Source organism: Haliaeetus albicilla, chromosome 4 (assembly GCF_947461875.1).
Source record: "Haliaeetus albicilla chromosome 4, bHalAlb1.1, whole genome shotgun sequence".
In the NCBI taxonomy this organism is placed as follows: domain Eukaryota; kingdom Metazoa; phylum Chordata; class Aves; order Accipitriformes; family Accipitridae; genus Haliaeetus; species Haliaeetus albicilla.
Window position 1 is genome coordinate 42,468,107 of NC_091486.1, and position 26,071 is coordinate 42,494,177.

General features: G+C 39.5%; 1 protein-coding gene across 11 annotated transcripts in view; it reads right to left on the reverse strand.

Moving 5' to 3' along the window:
* The window catches only part of AGAP1 (ArfGAP with GTPase domain, ankyrin repeat and PH domain 1), a 395,948-nt gene that overhangs the window by 217,240 nt on the left and 152,637 nt on the right, over window positions 1–26,071 (reverse strand). For all 11 annotated transcript variants that reach the window (XM_069782145.1, XM_069782144.1, XM_069782147.1 and 8 more), the window contains 2 exons: window positions 23,664–23,805; window positions 19,876–20,010 (listed from right to left, as the gene is read on the reverse strand). In XM_069782145.1, coding sequence (XP_069638246.1) covers window positions 19,876–20,010; window positions 23,664–23,805 — 277 coding nt within the window. The remainder of the gene's footprint in view (window positions 1–19,875; window positions 20,011–23,663; window positions 23,806–26,071) is intronic.

Below are 26,071 nucleotides of genomic sequence, written 5' to 3' on the forward strand. Positions count from 1 at the left end.
ACATAGGATCCAATTTTTACCTGAATTCCCTTTACCTCATGATATTAAAACAAATTTATCTTCATTTATGTCTCCATTACCTTGTAGGGCTGTTAATTTGCTGGAAATGAAGCTATTGTGTGATTGCTCCTAATACTTGAGGGATTTAAATGCCGACTGTAATAAACAGTTACCTTCAGGATTCAACAAAGTCAAGGCTACTCATGTTAATTTTGGAATGAAAAAAATTGCCAGGACAGCCAAGTAGGCAGCTATGAAGCTAGAAATATAGCTTCTGCGAAACATGAACAAAGCAGGGTAAGTAACACTATATACTTCACTTATCTGCATTAGTCTTCACCTTCTCTAACATGGGATGGTTAAAACCTTAAGCTATACACAATTGTTTGATATACCCATTTATATTCTTCTGGGAATGATGGGCTAATACACTGCCCAGCAGCAAGTCTACTCATAGCAGAGCAGGCTCTTCAAAGCAAGCTCAAGCTCACCCTGGCTGTAGTCAACCAACAGAAGAAATGTATACACTGAACATAATGTACCTTACAAAGAAAAGTTGGTAGTTTTATTAGATTATATTGTAATTTTATTATCTTACTACACAGGCTCCTCAAAAGAGTTGAAGTTGCATCTTATTACTGAAATGCACAATACTTTCACCCTACTAAAACAATCTTATAACTCCTCAGATACAGATAGTTTCCAAGAACTATTAGGCTATTTCATAATACAAGTAAATAGGCAATATATGTATGAACACACGAATTTTATACTGAAAAATACTGTTTCACGATCACCACAGTTAATAATCAAATTCAGCTACAATGGGCTAGTTCAGTGTTAACGTTTCTAAAAGATTTTACATTTGTCTTAAAATAAATTTAAAACCACACCTTACTGGTACCTTCCTTTTTTTGTGATGCCTTCATTGAAGTACATGTTTCAGCTCTGGCTCTCAGAAATAATAACTTCTACCAATACAAAAATACTTTATAAGTAAGTTATAAATAAGACTCAGTGTTAAATATCTCTAATCAATGTCAATATATTATTTTTTCCTCTGCAGGTAACTATGATTAACACTACATATCACATATTCCCAACTTTGATGCAAATCACTGTCTCCCAAGATTAGGTAAGCAAATATGTCAATAAATCCGCTAGACAATCTGGAAAGCATCTGGCATCTAAAGAAATTTTAAAAATAAACCTGTGTTTTCTTCACTAATCGAACTGTGTTGCAAGTAGAAGCATATGGCTTGAGGATTTGTAAGGCAAACACTGTGTCAGACACACAGGTAAAGACTTTTGCACATGCATTTACCTAACCAGTAAATCATGAAGCTCTGCTGATCTTTTCATTATGACAGAATCCAGTCATAAATCCTGTTATTTCCCACAAAGGTATGACTTTAAATACAAAGGTTAAAAAATGTTGAAATGGGGGATGATGACGGGGGGGGGGGGGGGGGGGGCGCGACAAACCCCAAACAAACAGAAAACAGCACATTCAAATACAATGATGTCAAATTGATGTGTTTCATAAAATGCTCATAAATAAAATAATTGGGGTTTTAATAATCCTTTAAGAATAAAATTCTTAAGCATAGTATTGTTGTATGTTACTGAATTCTATGTCAAAACATAGAGTTATTTATTAATCATGTCAAAGCATAGAATTCAGTAACATACAACAATACTATGCTTAAGAATTTTACCAGCTTGCAAGCAATTTCATATTTACATTTTGAAGTAGCTTCATGGAAAGCCTATTTTGTGGGGCACGCTATCAAATTACTGTTTTCATAGACAACATTTCTACTTTCTAAAGATTTAGGCACATCCAAAAATAGCACACAGACAAGGATACAATGATAGAAAGCTTCTGGTTACATTAGTGCAACTCAGACATATCCATCCTTATAGAAAGAAACAAATACATCCACATTTACTAAATCAAATTCAACTTAACTTGTGCCTCATTCAGATAGTTCTATTAATTCACCTGTGAAGAAAAAGTTTACATTGTTACCCAAAACCCAGGCCTTTCATTAGAATAAAGAATGATTATTTTTTTAAACTGGTAAAATAACTTAAAATTATTTCATTACAACCCGAAGTCTCTGAATCCAGAGATGCCACTGCACATTGAGATCACAGAACTACCTGCATACACAGCACACCTGGTCCCAAAACAAGGGCCATGTGTCCAGTGTGGCAGAGTATTATATATCTTCAAGTTCTGGAGTATTGCAGCAGCCCTAAAACAAGCTTGTTTGTAAGCAAGACAAGTTTGGATGCTGTAAGGGCAGGGTTTAGCACCCCCTTCACGGAGGATGAAAAGCACGGTGTAGAGTCAACGACCACCACAAGCATGGGTGACCCAATCTACGGCTTTGCTCCATCTCAGGATAGTCCATGAACTTTTGACATAAACTCCCCTTCCAGCCTGAATTGGCAGAAAGCAGACAGATGCTAATCTCTGAAGTTGCAAGACAAGCATGATGTGGCTGGAAGACAGGGTAAAAACCAGAATGCAGTTTAAGGGCACTCCAAGCACGAGCTACACTGTCCATCTTTCTGATGCTCTGCTAATGGTTAATTGTTCTTGTGGAAAACTACCAGATTTTATTTAGCATTTAAATGTCCAGCCTCACTTATGCCCTGTTACATCTAGGTATTAACTACTTAACCAACGAATATTCATGACTTTCACTGGTATTCTATGGCAATTCTGTAACACTCTTCAAAATTCATTTTCAGCTACTATCTATTTGAAATAATCCATAGAAGTGGCTCTGCCATTAAGAAGTTGGTTCTCTTTTGTTTCCATGTTTTTAATATCAAACTTCACATAGGCAGACAACACATAGTTGTAATGCATGTTTAATCAAACCCAGCATTCTGTCTCCTAAATTGTTATTTTTATCCCGTTTTCCAACCATCACACTTCCCCTGTCACTGTGTGATGCAAGCATGATGATATTGCTCCAAACTGCAGCTTGATTAATAAAACCATATAATTGAAGGCACACTTCAGTTCTGTCGTGATGGATTAAAATTAATGGCAAGCTATTTCTGTCTTCCCCTGTCCTCCTGGCACATCTGGTAGATGTAGTCATATGGCAGGCCAAATGCTACAAAGCAGATGATTTACACATAAAGGAGTCATCTATGCTTTGATTAGAAGTACCTGGGCATATCAGAGGTCCAGAGGACCACACCTCTGTCCCCGACACCTCTGTCCCTTTTAACCTGACTCCTGGGATACATCAAAAACGTCACGTTCACTATACAATTTGAACAAATATTACTTCTCTCACTTAAAATATGGATATTCCTCAAGATGTGAATATTCTCCTCAGAGAAAACAAAAAGAAGTCAGGTATCGTGTCTCACGGAGAGTATTTCCAGCCTCCTGACTGTCTGCCTCAAACATCAGCAGCTCTGTCTTCAAGGTGTGCTGCATCTGTGGACAAAACCAGTTTGATGGCTTTCGAGCACTAGATACACACCACATAGTTGCTACCCCTCCCTAGCAGAATTTTTCAAAATAAAAGCATTTGAGGTACTTTTAAGACACTCAAACTTCACTATTACCATACTGATGCAGCTGCGCCCAAAGGTGACAATCTATAAAACTGAGTTACATTGTAAGAACACATACACTGTGCAAAGCAAAAGCAACACTACAGCAACATCCAAAAGACGCACAAACACATCACCACTCATTGTCCACTGAGCCATCAGAATCCACCTCTCAGACACGCTAATTCCCATCAGAAAACCACTTAAGCTTATTGTTAGCAAGACTGCTGCTTCACTCGCAGGTGAAATAAATCCCATTCCAAAAACTATCTCCACAAATTCAATAGCAGATATAAAGTCATCTACTCTATTACTAAAGGCTAAATTCTTTATTTGCTTTTGTGGGTTTTATGCACATTCAGCTGTCATAAAAGCAGCTACCCACCAGAGTAGAAGCATCATATAGCATTTAACATAAATCTCACAAAACATATAAGCCCCCCCCTTTGCACTTTAATCATTTGCTAACAGTTACAATAAGATTGTATTAAAAATTTAAACTGCCCTACTTAATGCAATTTACCTTCAAAGGTCCATTTCCAGAGAATGAATTCAAATGATATAAATGTCGAACATTTGATCAGATTTATTGCACTGAAGAATATTTCTCTTGATACAGATCTGACGAGTGAAGGCTAATGGCTTTAGTTTTATTACTTTTTAAGCACTTAATGGGAAAATTTAGACATTTTCACAAGACTAAGCTTCAGCAAGAATGGTACATTTATAGAATGACAGCACAGAAGAAAGCTGTGCAATCTCTTTAGAGATGACCGGTTCAACAGCATTATTAATGGAGAGATTAATGTAAAGTATTTATCCAGATAATTTGTCATACAACAGTTAGGCCTGAGTGCCTCTTTGCTAAACAGGGACAGGAAGATAGGTAGAAGATAAGCAGAAACTGCTGACTACAGCCAAGTTCCTGTACTGAATTGGGGCCAAAATGCACGATCCTGGGGAAGACAACTGAAGTCACACTGAGATTGTAAAATAAGAGCTAAGTGATACCACTATAGGTACAAATTAATCAGTTCCTGCAGCTGATTAGGGGACATACACTAGTTACCCAAGCACTGGCAAATTACAAAAAACCCTACCAACTTCCCACCTCTCCATTGAAACCATGTTTTCCATAAACATGAAAAGTACTTCCAAAATAATACAAAGCAATAGTTTTGCTTGTCCAAAAAGACTTTTTTTTTTTTTTTTTTTAAACTGAAAGACAGCTGGGAGTCCTCAGATTTCAATTAATGTCTAGGTACTTATCCAATCAATCATCAAGTGCTATAAATTTCCTCTATTTCTCATTAGTTACACTATTGCACAGCTTAAATCTAAACATACCTTTCCGCGAGACTGTAAATTATGATGCCTAAGACACAAGCAACTGTATCAGCCATCAGAAGAGGCATAAATGATGAGAGCAAGTCAATTGTATATATGCTAAACTGAAGCTGATTTACTCCTCACGATATTTTTTATACAAAAGTATCACCAACAGAAGCACCACTAGCACACTACATCTCTTGGATTTTGCATATATGACTTGAAACCAGTAATGACCTGTCTTTATTAACATTAACAAGTTTTATGCACAAAATCCAATTTTCTATGGAAAAATATTTCTTCAGCATCTGCCAATAATGTTCCTTCATTAAGTACAGATAGGCAAACGTTTGTTTTTCTTCAAGCTCTAAATTTAAAATTGTTTTTGTGACTCTGAAAACCACCTTCAGCCTTTTCAAAGGGCATGCATGTGGTGAGACACTCCAGAAGGTACCTAACGCAGCAGGATCTCGTGTGCTTAGAAATCTTGGGGTTTATTATATTGAAACTGAAAAGAATATGCATTCATACATTTATTAACAAAACTACTAGCTTTTTAGTCTTATACCAGCTTTGTATTAATTCTTCTTCTGAATTAAAGCTCCCCCAGGTGATTGACCAGCATTCATGCTCCGAGTGAGGCATTGCTTTCCCTGCAGTTGATATCAACCCCGCCAACCCTGGCTGACAGGAGCACACTGCTTTACTTTCTTCCAAGGAAAGTAGAGGATCCCTTGACTGAGAACGAGTCCTAGATACTACTTTTAAAATCCAAGATAAACGATGTTTGTTTCACAAACAATTCACAAACAAATTGCAAGTGTGTCACCACCACATAAAAGCAAATTTCCATTTTCCTACCACATCTGCTTCATGCCTAGTTACATTAATTGTTGATTTTAATCCCACTGCAAAGGGACCACACTGGCTTCCCCAGAAGGCAGGACAACTCCTGCCCATGCAGGAACGCTGCAGCAGCAGGTGCTGCCAGCTCCATCCTGTGCCCATGGGCACAGCAGCACTGTCCCTTCGTCAGGCATTGCCGGATCTCACCCGGACATCATAAGGACAAAGATGACAGTCCTTCTCCGAAGAAGCTCTACTGGAAATTAAGGCTTCAATGCTGCATGTACATGTAAGATGCAAAAGAAATTAATCCCAGTGAGAAGATGGTAAATAATTTGGACAATGCAAGGACTTTTGGTTAAGCAATGATGCCAGCTGAATAACAACTGCAAAACACGTGTGTACTGGCATTGGCGCTGAGCAGCTGGTCAAGATTCTCCACTTCTCTGCAGAGGTTCCTGACTGAATGCAGTGTTTGCTACCAAGCAGAACAGAGCACTTGATACAGATGACTGAAACATGCTCAAAAAACCTGCCTTCTTTTTCTATCTGTGTAAGATTTCTTAAAAAGTTAATTCAAAGTTTTGGAAGTTATGGGAAACTTTCATTCAAGGGCTATAAATCAAAAGCCAAAAGAAAAAAAAAAGTCAAAACCAAACAACAGCAAACTGAGGGCCAAAGCGCACAGCTTGGCTACATCACATTAGTTACCAATTATCAGCAGGTAATGAAGTGAAGTCAGATATGCTGACTGCCAGGGTCCCCATCAAGAAACCATTTCTTGCCCTACCCCAGCCCCCCAACCAAATCTCAGAAACTAGGCAGTTCAAATGAGCAAGAAAAAGCTCTTCATAGCAAAATTTTTGTACCACACTTGCAATTCAGATAATTTCTTCCTTACATAGCCTCCACGTGTCTAAATCTAATACTGGTGGAAGCTAGCTTATTAACCTGACATTTGCAGTACTACAAGCACAGGCGTTGGCAAGAAAAGGACAAGCCCATTACATGAACTAGCTGTCAGCGTCAAGGCAGGCAGTAACAGCCAAGAAAACACAGCACGGGTATTTTAACCCAAAAACTCTCAAAATGTTTCATTAACCAAGGGTACACACAGGGAGCAGCAAGTTGACACCAAACAAGTTTGCCAGAGTTCCCAGTTTCTGCGATCCCTTAGTAAAACTAGTTGAGCCTCTGTGCCCAACAGTCGCACTTAATAGTCGGGATAATTTGTTTAACATAGAGGCAGCCCACATGGTCCCATCCACCTGCCAAATAACTTTCCAGATTAATACTAAAAACAAAATGGAGCATGCATTGCTAAAACAAGTCTACATGGATCACAGGAAGATTGTTACCTCTGGAAAGACAAAATTAGCGAAATACCAAAATATGTGGAGAGGCTATTCACAAAGTAGTTCTATATTCTACAGACTTACTTCCGAGTTGTACAATATAATACTATGCTGTATTCTCCCGTTTTCCACAAAATCCTAACTAGATCCTACAGTGGACAGAGTCTGGCCATGCTGCTTTGGGCACACGTGCATACACAACTCAAGTAACTAAGGAAAAGAAAGAAAAGAGCTTGATACAAGTGAACAACATTGATTTACAAAATACACATTAAGGATTGCACTGCCTCAAGAATCTAGGCATCATTAAAGCAACCACATGAACAGAACAACAAGCTTCCATATGTTCAAGGGATATTTATATCCTTAGCAAAGTATTTGGGATGCCCAGATGCCAACAGCTATCCTAGCCCAATACTGCATCCAGCTAAGGTTTATATCCCTTAACAAGCATCTCAAAACACCCCGACCTGCCAGGCCTGACCATCCACCAGCAGTCTTAATGACTGACAGTAAATCAAGTTGTCCATTAAGCAACTCGCTGTTTAAGACTGGTCAAAAAATGGGCCAATCCCATCTTCTCTAAAAACTGAAATAAAACAAGTAGCTTACAGATAAAATTCACTGTGCACGTACTGTTGATGACAATCACAGTACAAGATTGGTGCAAATGCTTTTTTTCTAAGTGGTAAGAGGCAAGAGTTCCACCTTTAACAGGCACAAGTCTCCTTCTGCAACACCAGGGACTTACGTCTGCAAGCAACCTCATCAGATCAAATTTCAATTTCAAAGTTAAATTATACACAATTAGTTTCAGGATTCTCCAGTTTATAAAGAATGAGGAAAAAGCACGTATTTTAAACTCGATAGTAGTGCTGGATGTTTTCTGGCATAGAAATTTGGAAGACTAATGCCAACACTTATTCTGGTTTACTACACACACCACCCCCATACATTCATGCAGGCTTTTAAACTCTGAATACACAAGTGCTAATCCCAGAGAAGCAAACAGTTTCAATAGGATTTGCATATGCATACAGATTAGTTGAAAGGCAACGATTTGCAATGCATTTCAGAAATCACTTTTGAAGAGCAACCTATGCTAGTAATAAACTTTGATGTTTAAAACGTGTTTGTTACACAACAGAGAACATTACAAAAGGATTATGTTTATTACACCAGTCTTAAATGTTTGATAGCTCAAACAAAAGCATCCCTTTATTATAAGAAGAAAAAGCGAGCTATTCTCCTTAATAAATGTTACTAAATACACTGCAAACACACCCAGGAACAGACAAAAGTTATAGAAACTAAGAGATATAAATGTAGTATCAGCATTTTGACAGAGCTTTCTGTTTGACAACTCAGATGAAAGACCTTCACTATGCTGTATGCCAGAAATAACAATATAAGAGCAACAATTATTCTCTGGAACCTCAAGGGATGGATGGAAATAGCATGGCACGATGCACCAAGAGAACAGTGCACACCACGGCTGCTTCTCAAGGTGAAGTCAGATTTTCTCACAAGACTCCTGAGGCTTGGTATTGTCTCCCGCCTTTGTTCTGACAGCCTCTACTTTCTACCCTGAGCACAGGTTTTGTCTCCAGGTGTTCCAAAACGCTCTGGTGATGCTCTGAGCAGGCTGGTGGTGTTCTCACAGTCAGTTTTATAGCAAGGAGCAGGGGGCATCTTCCCTTGCATCTGCCTTGAGACAAAACACCTTGCATGTTAGCTCTTATTCTTTCATTCAGCAATAGTAAGCCATCAAAGTCATTCTGTGCTAACAAATTTAAAGTTAAATCCACAAAGGACAGTTAAAACCAATGATCAAGGGACAACATATTAAGGATAATTAAAGAAAACAAGCTTTAGACATTTCTCACTGCCCTCTGTATTTGAGAGCTTGTTGGACAAGCTGTACAGAACACATACTGTAAGGCAGCACATGAGATGTTAACACATTTTGAGATTTGTCAATAAAAATTTAAGAAGAAAAAATCAGATTAAGTGATCGTACCATAATAAAGAGTATCACAGTAAGAAGAGCAACAAAGACTTGCTAGCAAGGCAGACTATCCCCCAAAACACAGCAAATGAGCCACAGTTTAGATTGGCCTCTTAGAAATAAAACAGATACAAGTAAGAAAAAGGTTGTCGCTGTAATGAAAAAAATTTAAACTGGCATTTTAAGGAGCTCACACTCTGCTGAAGCCCTTTTTGGCCCTTATCCGACCTTGTGGTGAGCTCCTGCACCCTCCATTACAGCATCATTAGCCACTGCAAAAGCAGAGCTAAAGACTCATCTAGCTAACAGATATTACTAAGCAGTATTATTATTTTTTTTTTAATAGTTGTATTTGGATACATCCCCCACAATTGAGCCCTGTTAGCAGCCGTGCTGTTACCGTGTTACTCGCTATGCAATCAGTTTGCTGTTCAGGCCACTTAGCTCAAAAAGAATTACAGAAATTGTCACTGCTCTTTTCAGTTTCTGTCACCAGCCCCACCAGGAACTGCATGACAAAATTTAGCAGAGGGATGTTTTTCCGTAATTCAACCTCTGTCAACCTGACAGGACATCTGACTTATTTCTATTCTGGTTTTCTTTTTTTTTCTTTATTGAGAGTAAGACTCTGCAAAATGCAAGACAGTTTAGCAGCTGTGATATTTTCCCAAGGTACTAAACACAGCAGCAGCACAAATGTGTAACGCAGACTGTAAAATGACAAAGCAGGCATAGAGTAGAATCTAAAATCTAAAAAAATAGAAAAAAATGAGACCAGATACTGTCATGTCAGATATGCTTACAAAACTGAACACAGCTTCCACCTCTGGAGAAAGAACAATCACAGTCCTTCAGATTAGTGCCTATGTCCACATTGGCACACAAAACTAAAATTTAATCTACGGGTGCAATACAGACATTACTGCCACATACATGTTCAACAGCAATTTTTAACATTTGATGGAGGACAAATTAATACGGTGGAACAATAACAAAAATCACATTTTATTCATGGTACTGAATGCATAAGCAGATGAGGCAGAACACATCCAGAAACAAAATCTCCAAGTTTACAATACCAGCTGTAGAAAAGGCAGAGGTTTTAAAAAATAAGGAATTTTCAAACTTTCTCCCTCTTCTAGAATTTGTTTTTACTTCAGTTTCTGGTGTTAATGGAAAACAATTCCTAATTGCTTTCAAGACATTCCATGAATGTGTTTATAACATTTTATCTCTCAAACACAACTTACATGATCCTATAAAACAGACTGCTTATGCCTCTCACCCTCAGGTCTATCACCAATAAAAAGCAATTGACCGCCAAACAACTATCATGCTTCCTGCCCCAGGATTTGTCTTCAAGTTTGCATTCAAAGATATGAACCTACTGGACCAATTCTGAATCTTCAGTACTGGAAATCTTATTCTTTCACATTTTGATGAAATGTATCAACATTCTTGTTTCCATTTAGTGAGGAATTTGCACATGATGAACTAGGTTTTTCATTTATTGTACTCTTTGGAAAAATCTAACAGCTGTCGCCTACTCCATCATGTCAGTAGCTCTGCATCACCATCGTCTTCTAGGTCGTCTGCCTTACCACACACAATTCAAATTAAGACTTAAAGAATGTGCCATAAAACTAATCCTATAAGATTTGTAAGTCACATGGAAAGTTCTGCAGAGATTACTGTTTTCTACAAGTAACCTAGTGAATGACACACCACAGCTAAAAACTAAACCTCCCTGGAACTTTTATAAGCACTACCATCATTCAACTCCTCTGTACAAATTACAGCACTTCTTAAATGCCATACCCTGGACTATACCTCCTCATCCCATCATTTAATTCCAAGAATGAGAAAAACAGATGCAGATATATCATTGGAAGACCTCCTTTTCTTCTTTCCTCCACTCACATTTGAATTTGGGTGCAGATTTGAAGAAATCTGATGAAGCAGTACAAGTCTCAAAGCCCCAAAGCCTGCAAAGTCCCTGCAGTTTTCATGAAAAGTGGCAACCAGGCAAAGGACACGCGAGAGTCCCAACAAACAGCATGGCTGTAACATACAAACAACTGCCAAGCATGAGGGAAACTGCATACAGGAGAGACTTTTTAAGTCCCCAGGGACAACAGAAAAAAATCTTGAACTGTAACGTATAAAGTGTGAATTTCAGTTAATCCTTCACAAAATTAAATCCAAGGAAAAGGGGCTGTGGTATAGTGTGTTACATTGCTTGCACAAATACCTGCCATTTTCCAGCCCAGTCCTGCTGATGCTAACTGCGTCCCAGGATGAAGACTTCTTCATACTCTTGCTGTTTCTCCAAGCAGTACATAATTCATAGAGCTCATTTCAAGCCTTTCTATATGATATTGATTTCAGATACTGAATAATTTCCTCCTACCAACCAACATGGGAGCCTCCCATAACAATGTGCAGTCTGATTTACGACATCAGAACTGGTGGAGAACATGCCATCTATGGTTATGGGTCTGAGAGGTTAAATGGAAATCAGTACGTCCGGGGAGATAGTCTGTGTACACAAAAGCAGCCACTACAAAACCACTGATGGAGTGAAATTCTTGTTTCCAGAACTGCACTAACTAAATCTTCCCATTTATTAATGGCACATAAGAGTTATTAAAGTCAGGCGGGAGACAGGGCAAAGTTTCATACTAAAATAACATCAAGTTCAGAACAAAATGTATGCAGAAATAGACTTTGCAAGACAAGCCATATCAGATTTATGTATTTATATCTTTTTTCTACTGACTCTCATTACTAAATTCTTTGAATTTTCTAATTCAGTTGTACAAAGCTCTGAAGAAAATTCTCTAAAGACAGTTTATAAGATATATTAACACCTATTAAAAATCTGCTGTATCTTCCCCAAGCAATACAAAATAGGAAGAGAAAGAATACTGCACGGTGGCATTCAAGCAAAGAATTTACTCAAGTAGAGAATTACCGCTTCTGTGCTCAGCTATGGCATGTTGTTCCTGGAAAGACAGACAGCAAACCAGAGAGGCACATGCTCCAGCAAGCGAAACATCTTGGAAAGGGCTGTTCCACCGCATTTGGACCTAAAGTCCTACTGCCATGAAAGGGCATGGGTTGTTCTGTTTATTTTTTTTTTTAAATAGGTAGGACACGAGGCATCTGAAAAACATATTTCTCCCACACGGAATGAAGAGAAATTGAAATTTGGAACTTTTGAACACTAACAGCTTAAATGCCAGTGATATTCAAATTCAAAAGCAAGAACCAAGTCTAGAAATACTGCCCGCCAGCGTCAGGAAGGAAGCTGGTGACAGAGCAAGGCCTCGGCCGACAAGGCCAAGCTTCCTCACGCCCGCTGCCTTCTCCAGGCAGGGAGGCGAGCCCCAGGCCCCTAACCGCTTCAGGTAACCTCCGTGCCATAAAGCCCAGGGCAGCGCACACAGCCAGGCTGCTGGCGAGTCCCACCGGCCAGCTCACGAGAGGCTACGAAGCTAACAGCCCCAAGTCCTCCGCCCGGAGGAAGCCGGCCGCCACCCGGGCCTTCGGCGGGAGCAAAGGGGCCGGCGGCGAGGAGGAGGAGGAGGAGGAGGAGGAGCAGCAGCACTCGGGAAGAGCCTTCAGCCTTCACCTCTCCGCTGAGGGAGGAGGGCGGGTTTCACGGCCCGCCGCCGGGATCGGCCCGGGGAGTCCCGCGGCTGGGGCGCCCCCTGGCGGCCGCGGGGGGAGCCGGCACCGCCCCCGGCATCCAGCTCCAGCCGCCGGGTTCTGCGTGCTTGACTGACGTTGGAGCGTTACACCGAAGCGTTAATTTTATGTTCGTTTATACGCCAAGGCGGTTCTTAAAACGAAGGGGCTGAGGGGTTGTTGCTCCCGGATGAGCCGTAGTACTAAGGGCAAAACTTACATCCCCCTCTGTTTTTTTTTTTTTGTTTTTTTGTTTTTTTTTTTAAGAAGGAGAAATAAAAGTGAAATGCAAATACCTGGACCTCACAACCAAAAGGATTTGGGTCCCAGTATTGCTGCAGCACGGAGGAGTGTGTCAGTTTTAGCAGGCTGATCCAGCCCACCTTTGACTAGCCTAACGAACGAGTAATCAGCCCGCCTCTGACTAGCCTAACTAATGAGCTACCAGAGCAGCACATCACATCGCTTCGGATGCCGAGCGCTCTCCAAAAGGTCACAGCTGCGCCTTACCGAAATCAAAGGAATTCCACGAGCCAGAGGATCTGCTCCTCAGCTCTGCGCCGCACTTGGGTCCCCACTGCCCCAGCCTCCCACTCCCAAACTCAAGAAGCCTTCAGGCCGTATTTAGTACACGAGTGAATATTGCCTCTTCCTAAAATAGCTGTCAGCAGAATAGGACAGAGACTTTATTTACTTCCCATTAGACTGATTAACGTTTCCTAATGAAAATACATCTATAAAAGCTGACTTGGTAACACTGATAGCAAGTGACAGCCTTTCCCCGCAATCCGGCTGTATGAGGATTAATTTGTCATCTTCCATCCCTTAACGGAGAATTTGTACTTCAAGGTACCCCTTTTAGACACAATTGTTCAACACAACATCAGAAATATTATTTGGATTTGGAAATAAAATATTTCTGGTAAGCTTTTATACACACACTAGACACACTCCATAATAAAAGATTAGTTTAATTTGCAAATAAAGCATCCAAAAACAACAGCAACAGCGTAGCACTACAGCGAAAGGTCCAAACTGTGAGGCAGCAGTAGCCTCTGCCTTTATGTATCTGTAACTCCTGCCTCAATATTCACAGGTTTATTGCTATTTGGGGCATTTTTATTTCAAAATTTCTGTGTTACAGCCATCCACACAAGGTAAAACCTCCCCAAGTCTGTGTTTCACAACTCATGTAACAGACACCACATGCACAACAGAATGGGCTATTTGAGTTTTCCAAACCTCAACCCTAACCGAAGCACTTTTCCTAAGACAGACAGGGCAATAGCAATGCCATCCACAGTATCTGAGACAAGTAAGCGGGGCCAAAAATCTTCCAAGTGCATCTTCACAGGATGCGATGTCTCTAACAGCACCTTAACAGGGAGGCTCTAAACCCTGACACTGCAGAAATCCCTTCCCAGCAAGGTTCATCAGTAACATATATATACACACACAGATACACAAATACATATATGTGTGTATATACAGACACACAAATACATACATGTGTATATATATATACACACACACAGAAGAAATACAGTTCTAGGTATTCCTACTAACTACACAAGTGGGTCAGACCGCAAGCCCTTAAGAGTGGCTTTCTCTCCCCCAAATTTTTAAAGTTATAATACTGACATGACTAACCAGTAGGTTTTCAGCATTTTGCCTTATGCACATAGTTACAGTGGTAACTGCAGCAATACAAAGGATCTCCATACTGAAAGTTTATGGTGAAAGATTTAAGTATCTTCTAGTTTGATCGCTAGCAGGCATACAACCAAAGTGAACTGCTAAGCCACAGTAACAGACTTGACTCTGAATCGAAATTAAGATTCAAACCCGTTTGTTTCACACCCAGTGATGCAAGCTACATTGATGGTAAAATTTTACCCTCTAAATATTTGAACATTTGCTTTTCCTCTGTGACGTCAGAGAACTGCATGGCACACAGTTAAATGGGTCAAAGAAAATCTGAACATAAAGCAGGGAAAGATGTGCAATTATGAATACACTGTGAACAAAAATAAAAGCAATTCTTATGCATTAATGGTACATCAAGCTAATTCAAGAAGGCTAAAATCATTAAAAAGGCATCCTGGGGCAGTACACAGTCATTACAATACTGTGCTGACAAGAAATATTAAAATAATCATTTCCAATGTCATTGATAAAATCCATTCTGATAAGCAGGGAAAAAACCCACCCTAATTCTTAATTGGGAAATCTGAAGTAAAATGGATCCTATTAGCATTTGATCCTATTTTTTAAACATAATTCCCCTGTCCAACAATTCCAAATTCCAAATATCAAAAGCTAAAAAATAATTTATTATCCTCCATTGTTGGGCACGTTATTAAGCTAATCCCCTGGAACCTGGAATTTTTCTTTTTTATTTCAGACTGAAATTCAGAGCCTGCTCATGCAGCTCTGACTTCAAGCAGCGTCAGAGATTAGACCCAAGTGGGACAATGCTGAAGGTTAAAAACAGCTCTCTCAAATGTTCAAAATCCTGCTTCACTTTAGAGTACAAACTTTTACACGGAACAGCTGATCATCACATCACAGGATGCCTGAATACTTATTACACTTAGGAAATTACAAGCTCTAGTACACTATCAAAACAGCTTAATTTGTAAATTATTATTAGGATATCAGAAAATGAGTGATTCATCATATGCACATTCCAAAGGACTAAGAATAACCATCCTGACAGCAACTGTTTACAAATTACAGTGTTCAGCTTCTCAAAGCATTAAAAAAGTTATCTAAAAATACATAGATGTACATTAACTACACATCAGCCTTCATAAGAAGCTTCTGCAGACAAAAGTGAAATATTATTGTAAAGCAGTGTTCATATTATAAAATATGAACCTATGGACTCAATGATCTTAGAGGTCTTTTCCAACCTAAATGATTCTATGATTCTATACTCTGTTACAATCAATAGTGAGCTTAATCAACTGTAGTGAAGCATTGTAAACAATGTATTTGGATTTAACTAAAGAATAAAGTAGCATTCTCATAATAATAACCATTCAAGTTAAATTATTCTACCACTCAACTGCAGGGGAAAATAAGAAATTAGTTATAATAGACAAAAGTCATAACAGATGACCACTAACAGAGTTCAGTGGATGCTTGCAGGGGAAAAATTAGAAATTTAATTTCTAATGTGTGTGCAATGAAGGAGTAAAAGACCCTTCCATGCCATTTCCAATTTCTTCCTCCAAAAGGTAGTTCTACATCACATCAAGGCAGAAAAGAAACAAGAAACTAGACTTTAGAAAAAGCTTGCAAAACAGCACCTTTTGTAACAAAACTAATAACTGGTATGCTAAAGAAAAGTCTGCTCTAACTTGGACTGGTAACAGGGGTTTGGACAATGGAGGTTTACAGACAGTTTCAGATTTACCAACTCACTGGCAATTCAAAGTTCCTGAAAAACAGAAGGGGGAGAGGAAGAACAGGCTGCATTTGGACCATAAATTATGTATGTAAATCACAGCTGATGCAAACCATTGCACAGTGTTTGACTTGATTAAAAAAGTATCAAATAGGAGTCGTTGCATGCAAAATGAGAGCACTAAAGCTAACATGACTAAACCAAACCCAATCTCACCTATTGGATCCAGTGCAATATACACATTTAAAACAAACAAAAAACCCCAAACCACGCATAGCAATCAACATTATTCTAAAAATTTACAAGAAGTGAAGCGTTCGTCAAAGTTACGAGCCAGGAAAAGCTGTGGGACCTTGGTCAACATACTAAAAATACCCTCATGGACCTACCAAAGCAAACACTTGGAGCATCTAAATACCAAGCATTACCTACCCTGGAATATGATAAATAGCGATTAAATCCTATACCTAAATCCCAAGAATGGATACCCATCCAGCTGGGAGCAAAGTCTAAAAACAATTTCAATACAGAAGCAGTCTTGATAGGTATAGTAGCTTTATGTCTTGCATACAGCTACTAACTCGCCAACAACTATTTTTCCTCAGCTACACACAATAAAAAAACCTGTCTTATCCATTCATCTATTAATGAAATGCAATAATAATTGGTCTGTACCCCTTTCAAGATTGCTGAAAAACACAATTAATTTATGAAGGCTGCTGGCACTGACTGAGGGTTTCCGCAAAATAATAAGAAACACTTAAGAGCATACTACGTGAAGACCTCTACTTTGCCTGTCCCTCTTCCCCTCATCCCTTATTTTCCTTGTTCATGGACAATATTTACATCAAGAAGCGTTTTTTTTTTCAAGTCAGACTAGGCTTTCTGATGTTGGATAATCAGCTCCATTCATTTTGGAAAGGATCCAAACACAAAGAGACGTTATTAACCAATGTTGTGTGCTGCTTGACTTCGAGCAAACAGGGCTCAAAAGTCCCTTGAGGGATACCCAAGAGGCAGTCCCTCAGAAGGTTGTATTGCAGAATTCACTTGCAATTTAAAAAAAAAATAAAAAAAAATAAATTAAACCATGGGTATGGAGTCCAAGTCATGTAACCCAGCAGATGTTTGCTCCCCTGTTGAAGGGGTGGCCCCAAATCCTTTAGTATAAATGAGGAAGAGCCACTCCAGTTTAACAGCAGCATCAGAGAAGACGCGATACTAAGCAGAAGCCAGCAAGGTAACGGACTGGCTGCACACATTCAGACTCACAAAGCACTACAGCGTTCTACAGGTGATGTGCCAGTGATGTCAAGTCACAAGCCATTCTGGGCAGTTTTATTAAATTATATCAGGTGTGGTTATATACATGTTATATTTCATGCCTACCAACACAAAAAGGCATTGGAACAAAATTGGAGCGTGTGTGTAAAACTAGTGTACATTTCATCATACTGGCTTTTATTTCCTATTGAATACAATTTCACAAAAGATATAACCTGTTCATTGCCAAAAAAAGTAAAAAAAGCAAAGTTATTCTCATTAGTCAAAGGCTTTCACAGCATTAATGGTCACTAAAGCAATGGTGATATCACCTACAGCACTGGCTGGTGCCAACGACAGCCCTCCCCAACATACCATGTGTGTCCCAGTAAGTCAGCCTCCTGATGTGCAGTCCAACAATACGTCAGATCCTTTTTCTAAAGGAAAGATAATTTAGAAGCTTTCTTCAAACTTCTGCATTTCTACCTCTTGCCTTTCAGTGGTCCGCATACAGACTATATGAACCCTCTGAAGAAGCCACTAAAAACATTGTTAAGATTACATTCAACCTGAACCTCCTAGAGATGCACAAACCAAGCGTCATTTAATCAAGTGCTCCCTATTAACAACTTCACTGTTCATTCACACCCCCTCATTTAACAGGGTTAAGAAGTTGCTTTGTTTCCTGCTGAAATAAACAGCAAAAATTATCAGGAACTGGATTTGGTCCCAGACATGTCTGGCAACTGTAGCACATTTATACAGAAGCATTCCTAATCCTATTAGCTGGCAGATATTACATAGTTGGTTGAGTGCCATGTAGGTAAAACAAAACCTTGATATTTCTTAAACACATGATCTTTGTCAATTCTTTCTACTTACTACCAACATTTAACAGAGACACAAATAAGCTTTCTGGAAGCTTACAACTTTATCACACTAGCTTTGTGCCAAGAGACTTCCCTCTCAAAAGGTCCCTAAGAAAGGAAAGGGGGAAAGGGGGCGTGCAAATATAGGCTGTACAAAGATCCACAAACACCACAACTTGGAATATATAATTAAAAAAATCTAACTATAGCTAGCACTCACAAATGTACTAACAAAAAACCCTAACGGTTCTTTGAAACTCAGACTCAATATAGAAAAATCTAGGCAGTGAACACAGTAATTTCTGCAACTAGTTCAAGCGAAAACAGTGAGCAAAGCACAAAGATACAGCTTTAAATGCTCTTCTCTGAAATCCTACCAACAGGGTAGGTAACAACACCCTTACTTGGAATTAAACCTAGTGCAGTGCACGTCAGTATTTTCCATTTTAAAATGTGAATGTTTTGCTTTCTTTTTTCCATTTTTTAAATGGAATGTTTTGCTTGTCTTTTTTTAATTTTAGCTGTCTTCACACACATCTCTGACAGGTATTGATGTGACACTGTCTCACAAAACCACAGACGGCGCAGGTCTTTGCACTGAAAAGCTGGCAACAAAAAATCCAGAACTAAGGAGCTCTGAGAAGTATTTCCATATAATTAAGAAGGCTTTTACATGCAGCAGAACTGCTGCGATGAGAAGCTGACAAGTTCAGCCACTAGACAATAACCGCGGTTAGAAGAGCAGACAGCAAAGCCCCAAGCCACCTGGCTGAATTTCCACTAGAGGGGGCACAAAGCCCATCTCATACAGTAAAGACCAAGTTCAGCATCACTTCTCCAGTCACAGAACTCATTCCAAGGGTTAACTGTTCCAACAAAGTTACAGACGGTCAGAAAGCACTTTTGTTATTCCTTTTTTTGAGAGGGTACACAACAATCCCAAGTACCTCCTACAAGGCAAACTAGAACATTGCTGCTAATGATGTTTTAAACCACCCTTAAGCAGCCAACTTTATTTCTAAACCCCCACACAAGACTGTCCACTTCTAACACTCCATGAATGCCATGGGTTACTTCTCCTGATTACCCTATTCATACCAATTTTCTCAATTTATTCTCAGTTTCTCAAACGTGCAAGACAATTTTCAACAACTTTTCACAAATAGCCTCTCAACATCTCCATGAGCACTAAATCAAAACAAAGAAAACTTTGCTAAAATAAAGCAAGCACCAAAGAAAACTGAAAAATAAAGGCTAAAAATAGCTCAAGATGCTTAAGACTAAAGGTGCTGGTAGAGAATACAAGAGTGTACATGTGCTGTGTTCAGCATAAGGAGCCCTCTACTTCATTTAAGATAATACAAAACAAATCTCCAAAAGCAGGCATTTTCTTTAACTAAACATTAATGAACACTTGCAAAACAGACAAGTACCTAAGCTATCAGACATCAGCAATTATTTTAAAAACTAGCTACAGTATTGTGTGATGTGCTGGATGAAAAAAGTAATCTTTACCGTCTTGGAAGACTCTCTCCACGTTGAGTCCGTAAGTAGCACAGGTTTCATAGTAAGTGCATCTCTTGAGATCATTCGATAATTTCCTTGCTCTGGCATCGTCTATGACACGTGGATTACTGGAACTTATAGCATCTACAGCAACAACAGGGAAAAAATACATATTTAGACATACTTTGAAAACATCATCTTATAATTACCAATATCCAAGCAGGAAATTTAAGTACAAACCATGAGACTTTTCGAATTTTGGGGAAACAACAGGGGTGCGCATCACTCCAATTTTATACTTTGTTGCTAGTATCACCAGCACCCAGACTGATTCTGAAAACCAGGAAAAAAGATGCTTTTTGGTTACCTCAAAATATATTTAGGTCACTAGCTGCAAAAAATACACAATCACATGTAAAAACATGAGCTCTGATGTAAAACATACTTAGAAAAACAAGCGGCTGATGATTCTGAACATGTGAAATGATTTTTAGGCCTCCTATAAATATCAGCACTGGCTTATAAGTAAATTTCACCTGTAGAGTGTGAAGCACAAAACACAACACGTTTGTAAGGACAAGAATATTTTCAGTGGAGAAATAATGGGATGGGGGGAGAAATGGTACCAGGTATTACTGCAACAGGCAGGGCAAGTGTTCGATTTGCGCATAAGAGATGCTTTTCTTTAAAAAAACCTAGACAATGCTAAGACAACTGGGGAAAAAAATCACGATGGCAGATAAGAAATAACAAAGCTGTACAGGACTGCCATTATCGTGTTGCTCAAAATCTAGAGTCCAGTTCTTCCCTCAGTTCCTCATGTAACTCTGCTCTTTATGCTTATTTTTGCTCCTTCCCGTTTTTTTGGCTAGTTCCGTCTGCGTTTTGCCTAGGCACAGAGAACCAACAGTGTGCTAGCAAGGCCAGGCTGGAAGCAAAGCACTCTGCTAAATCCCAGCTGTGAACCTGCGGCACACACACCTCAGTGGAGGCACACACTCCCCAGTTCAACATGAAACTGAGATTTTTTTCATATAGTCACAGGTTCCATTGTTGACCTGGCTTCCAAGTCACAGCCAAGACTGGATCCAGGAAACTTATCATAAATGACTTTGAGTCTCAAACCTTGATGTAAAGGCTCCCATGAGACATTGTGTGAACATATTGCAAAGCCAATACAAATGATATTTTCCTAAACAAATAATAATACTTTGTACCTCTCTGCAAGAGTTACTTTTCATGCATGCTTTTTAACTCCAATTTCTAGAGCCTAGCCATAGGAGCTGAAAAAAACCTTACACCAGAAAAAAAACAACCGAACAACCCCTGCTAACAGATGAAGGGGAAATTTCTTCATTGCTACTCCACCATAGGGAAGAACTCTACAAAGGTTATACTGGTTGACTATCTATAAAGTGATACTGCTATGAAAAATCTTAAAAAGCAACTTTTTTTTCCAGGACTATCATGGTAATTCTTACCTCTGGCAAAAAAAAAAAAAAAAAAAAAAAAGTCTTAAGGTGAGACAGCAGTACTACCTGTTCTACAGAACTCTGCAGCTACCACCTCGCCACCACGACAGGCACCAATTTCAGCATTTACAGCTGCTCAGAAAGTTTTCCTAAAAGTCTGCTGCTTTCTGTGGCAGCAAAACTACATTCGTTCTTTAGAAAAAAAAGCATCACTTTTGACGTGAGCCTGAAGTCAGTGACTCTTGCTATGCTGTATTTGAGGCTGGGTTCTGGGCATGACATGACCATATCTCAACCAATGTTATCGCTACCTTCTCATGAGATCTAATTAATAAAAACAGAGTGGTTATTTGGAAAGCTAAAGACAGATTTATTTATTTTTTATCAGCAGAGGGCGCTGAAAACATTTAACCAGACAGGAACTGATAAGCAACAACAGGACTTCAAAAACTTTGACTTGCAAAGCAAATTCAGTACTACAGCCTGGCCCACCGCACCACAACCAGGCAGAGGAGAATGTTTGGAAGCATCCAGCAAGCGCTCATGTTTTGGGAGAGATTTCATTTCACAGCTTATTTCAAGAATACCAGTCAAAACCAAGAAGCTAGATGTCAAACAGGTGTACTTCAAATATATTTCATATATTTCATTTCACTGCACCGCTTGACCATCAAAGTAGCCAAAAAGTTGTATTTTTTCCTGACGCTTACTCCCAGAATTAGCAGTATTTCCATCTTTAGCCACATTTTTAAAAATCCCCTTTGTATCAGCGCTGCAACAGAAAATAAACTTTGATAAACCAAATTCCATTCTGGTAATGACGGGAACAAGATGGAAAACCATACCCCAAAGTGTCGGATGTGCAGAAAGAAAAACACCTCAGGGAAATGTTTCCCCCTCTCCTTTTTTGACCCCAGTTTTAAGGTCACAGCATGGCCCTTCAAAGCAGTTAATTTCTGCTTTTTGGCTGTAGTTTCCGCTATCCTAGGACTTTTTGTGTACCTACTTCCCTTTTCATTCTTTATCATCTGTTTCCACCCCACAGCTCAGTTGCAATTCCTCCTTCTGTGCTGCCCATGCTTCCCCTCTGCCTTCACGTGGCAGCACTGGTGACAGCTGGGCAGGCAGGCAGGGAAAAGCAAACTGGTCTCTAACCACAAAGCTGACAAAAGAATAAGCTGAGAAAGCAGTGAAAAGCTTCAACATCACCAAAACCAGTAGTGTACACTAAAAAGGAAGATGCCCAAAATCGAACCTACAAGAGCAACTCACGACACTTGTGTTTTCCCTCTAACGCAGCACAGTAACCTGGCGTTATACTCTGAAAGAAATGTTTCAGTGGGAAGAAACTCACAAAAATGTCTGTACTATGCTTCCAAAACAGGAGCTCTGTAAAGAAAGAAGTCTGTGTCTGGCACCTATGCAAGAACTCCTCATTTTTGGTAAGAATTATCACAGGAGGGTCATCTACATAGCTAGGTGCAGAGCAGCCTCAACTCACGTCTACTCCATGCAGCAAGCTAACTGCAATATGGGAAACTGGTGAAATGTTAACGTGACGCACTGGCAAAACAAGGCAGGGAATACCCAAAAGATAGCTCAGATGCAAAAGAAACTGAAATACTGCTGGTGCCTTTCCCTTGCTACATTTTCCCGTAGGCTAGCTGCTGCTCGCTGCTGCTCCAGAAGAGGTTTTGGAAAAACAGAATTGGGTGTGGGGGTGGTGTTTCAGGCGGCTAAAAGCTGCATTTCTATTTGATTTAAGGAGTGGCTGACCTGAGAGACTGCACAGGGGCACAACAGTGCTCCAACGGTGTTGGAGGTTTTTGATTGCTGATCTATCTGCCTCTTAGGAATGCCAGGATACTGATCACTTCTAGACTGCCAAGTTAATGGAAACCAGTTTGACTTCAAAACCTCATTACACAACTGATTCACCTGCCCAAATTCAACATTACCATCTCCCTGCTGATGAAGAAAACCACTGTGACTAGCAAGCGCTACAAATATTTTTCAAATATTCTCGTAAGTCATCATTGCTAAAGTCCTATACTCCCTCTCCCAAGAGTGCTGCAAGGACATTTGTCTCCCATCTCAAACCAGTCCTCGCAATGTCATGGGGCCCTGTAGCAAGCCAGCCAAGGAAGCCCAAAGGGCAGACCACCACTCTGCTGATTAACTGCCAGTTTATCCACAAGCTCTCGTCATCATACACGTGGCAGTACTGATGCAAGAGAGGGGAAAGGACAGGACATGGCTTTGCCAGCTTGGAACAACAGTCTATACAGTCACAGAAACACAGTCGTAAATCAAGACTGCACTTACCCTGCGTTCCCACTAGTACCATTGGAATTTCACTAGTGTTACGATAGTTAGCCATACGGCTGTAGTAGTGGTAAACAGTCTGGAAGCTAATTTCATCTTCCAAGCTGAAGACAAATATAACAGCATCCACCCACATGGCAAACTGCAGAACAAAAATGGAAAAGGCATACTATGAGAAAAGCAGTGATGAGGAAAAAGAGAAACATTCTTACCTTACTTGGAGGGAAACACACATCAGAGAAACTTACTTAGTGACAATAACCAAGGACTTAAAGTGGCATACATTTCTAAAATGATGAATCTTATCATTCTGCAAGTGATGGGGATCTGGGATACACAAAGGTTTTTCCCCACACTCACAACCGCATCTCTTCTTCGCTGGTATATGATATTACAAGGCCAACTACTATCAGTGCATATTGGTTTCGATTCACAGAGAAAGAAGATATCACAGCCTCAGATTTCTGAATTTGTGAATTTTAAATGAATAACACTTATCTCTAGGCACTTGAGGGCCCCATTTAGTGTGCTATTTCCCCACCCTGTGATTCACATGCATACATGCACGCTGATGTTTCTGTTAATACCAGGACAAGTATTACGGTTGTGGTTTTACAAGCATTGCTAGTAATTCTCACCTCTTGATCAATGTCCAAAAACTTTAATTTCAGATTTCCAATTCTTCACTAGACAGACACTCTTAATTGAGCAAACAATACCAAATGTCTTGTTCATCTTTCAGTGTGAAAGCAAACTATTCTCTCTTGGCATCAGTAATCTGCTAAAAGACGTGCATATCCACAGGCCAAGGCAAGGTGCCGCTTAAGTGACCATGCAAGTGAAAAAATTCTAGCTCACAAGTGAACTAAAATTGTTTAAACACATTTAGCATAACAGTACACATATACGGGACATCAAAAAAAGACTTAAGTTAAGCTTACCCCACTGCCTTTGTTTTTCCCTAAGTGACTCCATTCCTACCCAAATTTAGACCAATGGAAATAAGCTTCAGCCATCGGTATTCATGTTCTTCATTATATTACTACTACAATATGCCAGGTAGATTGGGGACACACTGAACACACAGCAAGCTGCAAGGACATTCATTTGGGAGATGTTTTGCTGAGTTTTACACTACTAGCCTAGCTTTGTCAGCACTTAGTTCAGCCCTACCAACTCTTGCAGTTTTGTTTCTGCTCTTGCAGTATTTAACCTGCTTCACTCACTAGTTTGTAGATTCACACAATCTCAGCCCTCACTAAGGCATCCCAAGCTGGCATATGCAAAGGGAAGAAAAAAAGAGCCACCAGGATGAATCTGGAAATCTCTTTAGGTACTGAAGTTGCTGAGCTCATTAAATTTTCCTTTTTCAGAATCAGGAGCTAGTAGTGCTTCTTGCCTCTTTTTCATATGGCAAATTAGCTGATCATTTAAGTTAACGTGCATATTCGTGGCTGTATTGTACGTGAAACCAAACACTACCTCACCGGTTCCGGTGTAAAAATAGCCAAAAGTGTTTTGAGGTTTTCAAGACAGTCAGGAGGACAATCTTCTAGATGGTAACGATAAGACTGTTTACACACAGCATAGTTACTACCAGAATAAAGTCAACTACCACGCTATCAAATCTGAACTATTCAAACCAGAAGATCTAACCAAAGGAACCAGAGACAGTATCATTACCGTGTGTGGACTTGGTTTTGGGTCTTGTTATAAAATTGTTCTCACTGACTGGACTCAGCAGCATCATGCCAAGAACACTTCCTTACAGGTACAATGTCCTTAAAGCATCAGTTTGGAAGGTAACAGTCTCTCTAAATTTTCTTAATGTTTCATCAGTGTGTAGCAGCAGCCTTCTAATGACAATTATTAAAAAAATCCAGAGCATGGTTATTCTGTGCAGTTTCTCCAGACACAAATATTTCCAGTAATTTCTTATTTCTCTTTTTATATTAAAATAAGTTTAAGCTTTGTGGATATCAGACCTGTGATATTAAAAACCAAAGGAAATTTGGAAAATATGCACAAGGTCTAGAAACCCAGGATATCTTATCCACACCACTGTGTGGGGAATGGCTTTAAATAAGAAGGATAGGTCAGCTGCTGATACACAAATCCACCTTCAGACTTACTACTGTGACTGAGCAGATCTGTTTGTTCAAGATAAGCCCAAACAAACCCAAATTCTACAAAAAGTTCTAAATTGCAAAAGAATAGCACGTGGCAGCTTGTTAGAGCTCAGTTGCTACGTTAATCAGGTTTTAGAACAGGAGGCCACTACATTTGTAACAGATCGCAGCAAGAGTAAAATAAAACCTGGTGAGCAAAACACATCGTCAATATTCACAAACTGAAGCAGCATCAGCTCAGTAAGACTTGTGCACCGCCTGCTCAATTCTATGAAATGA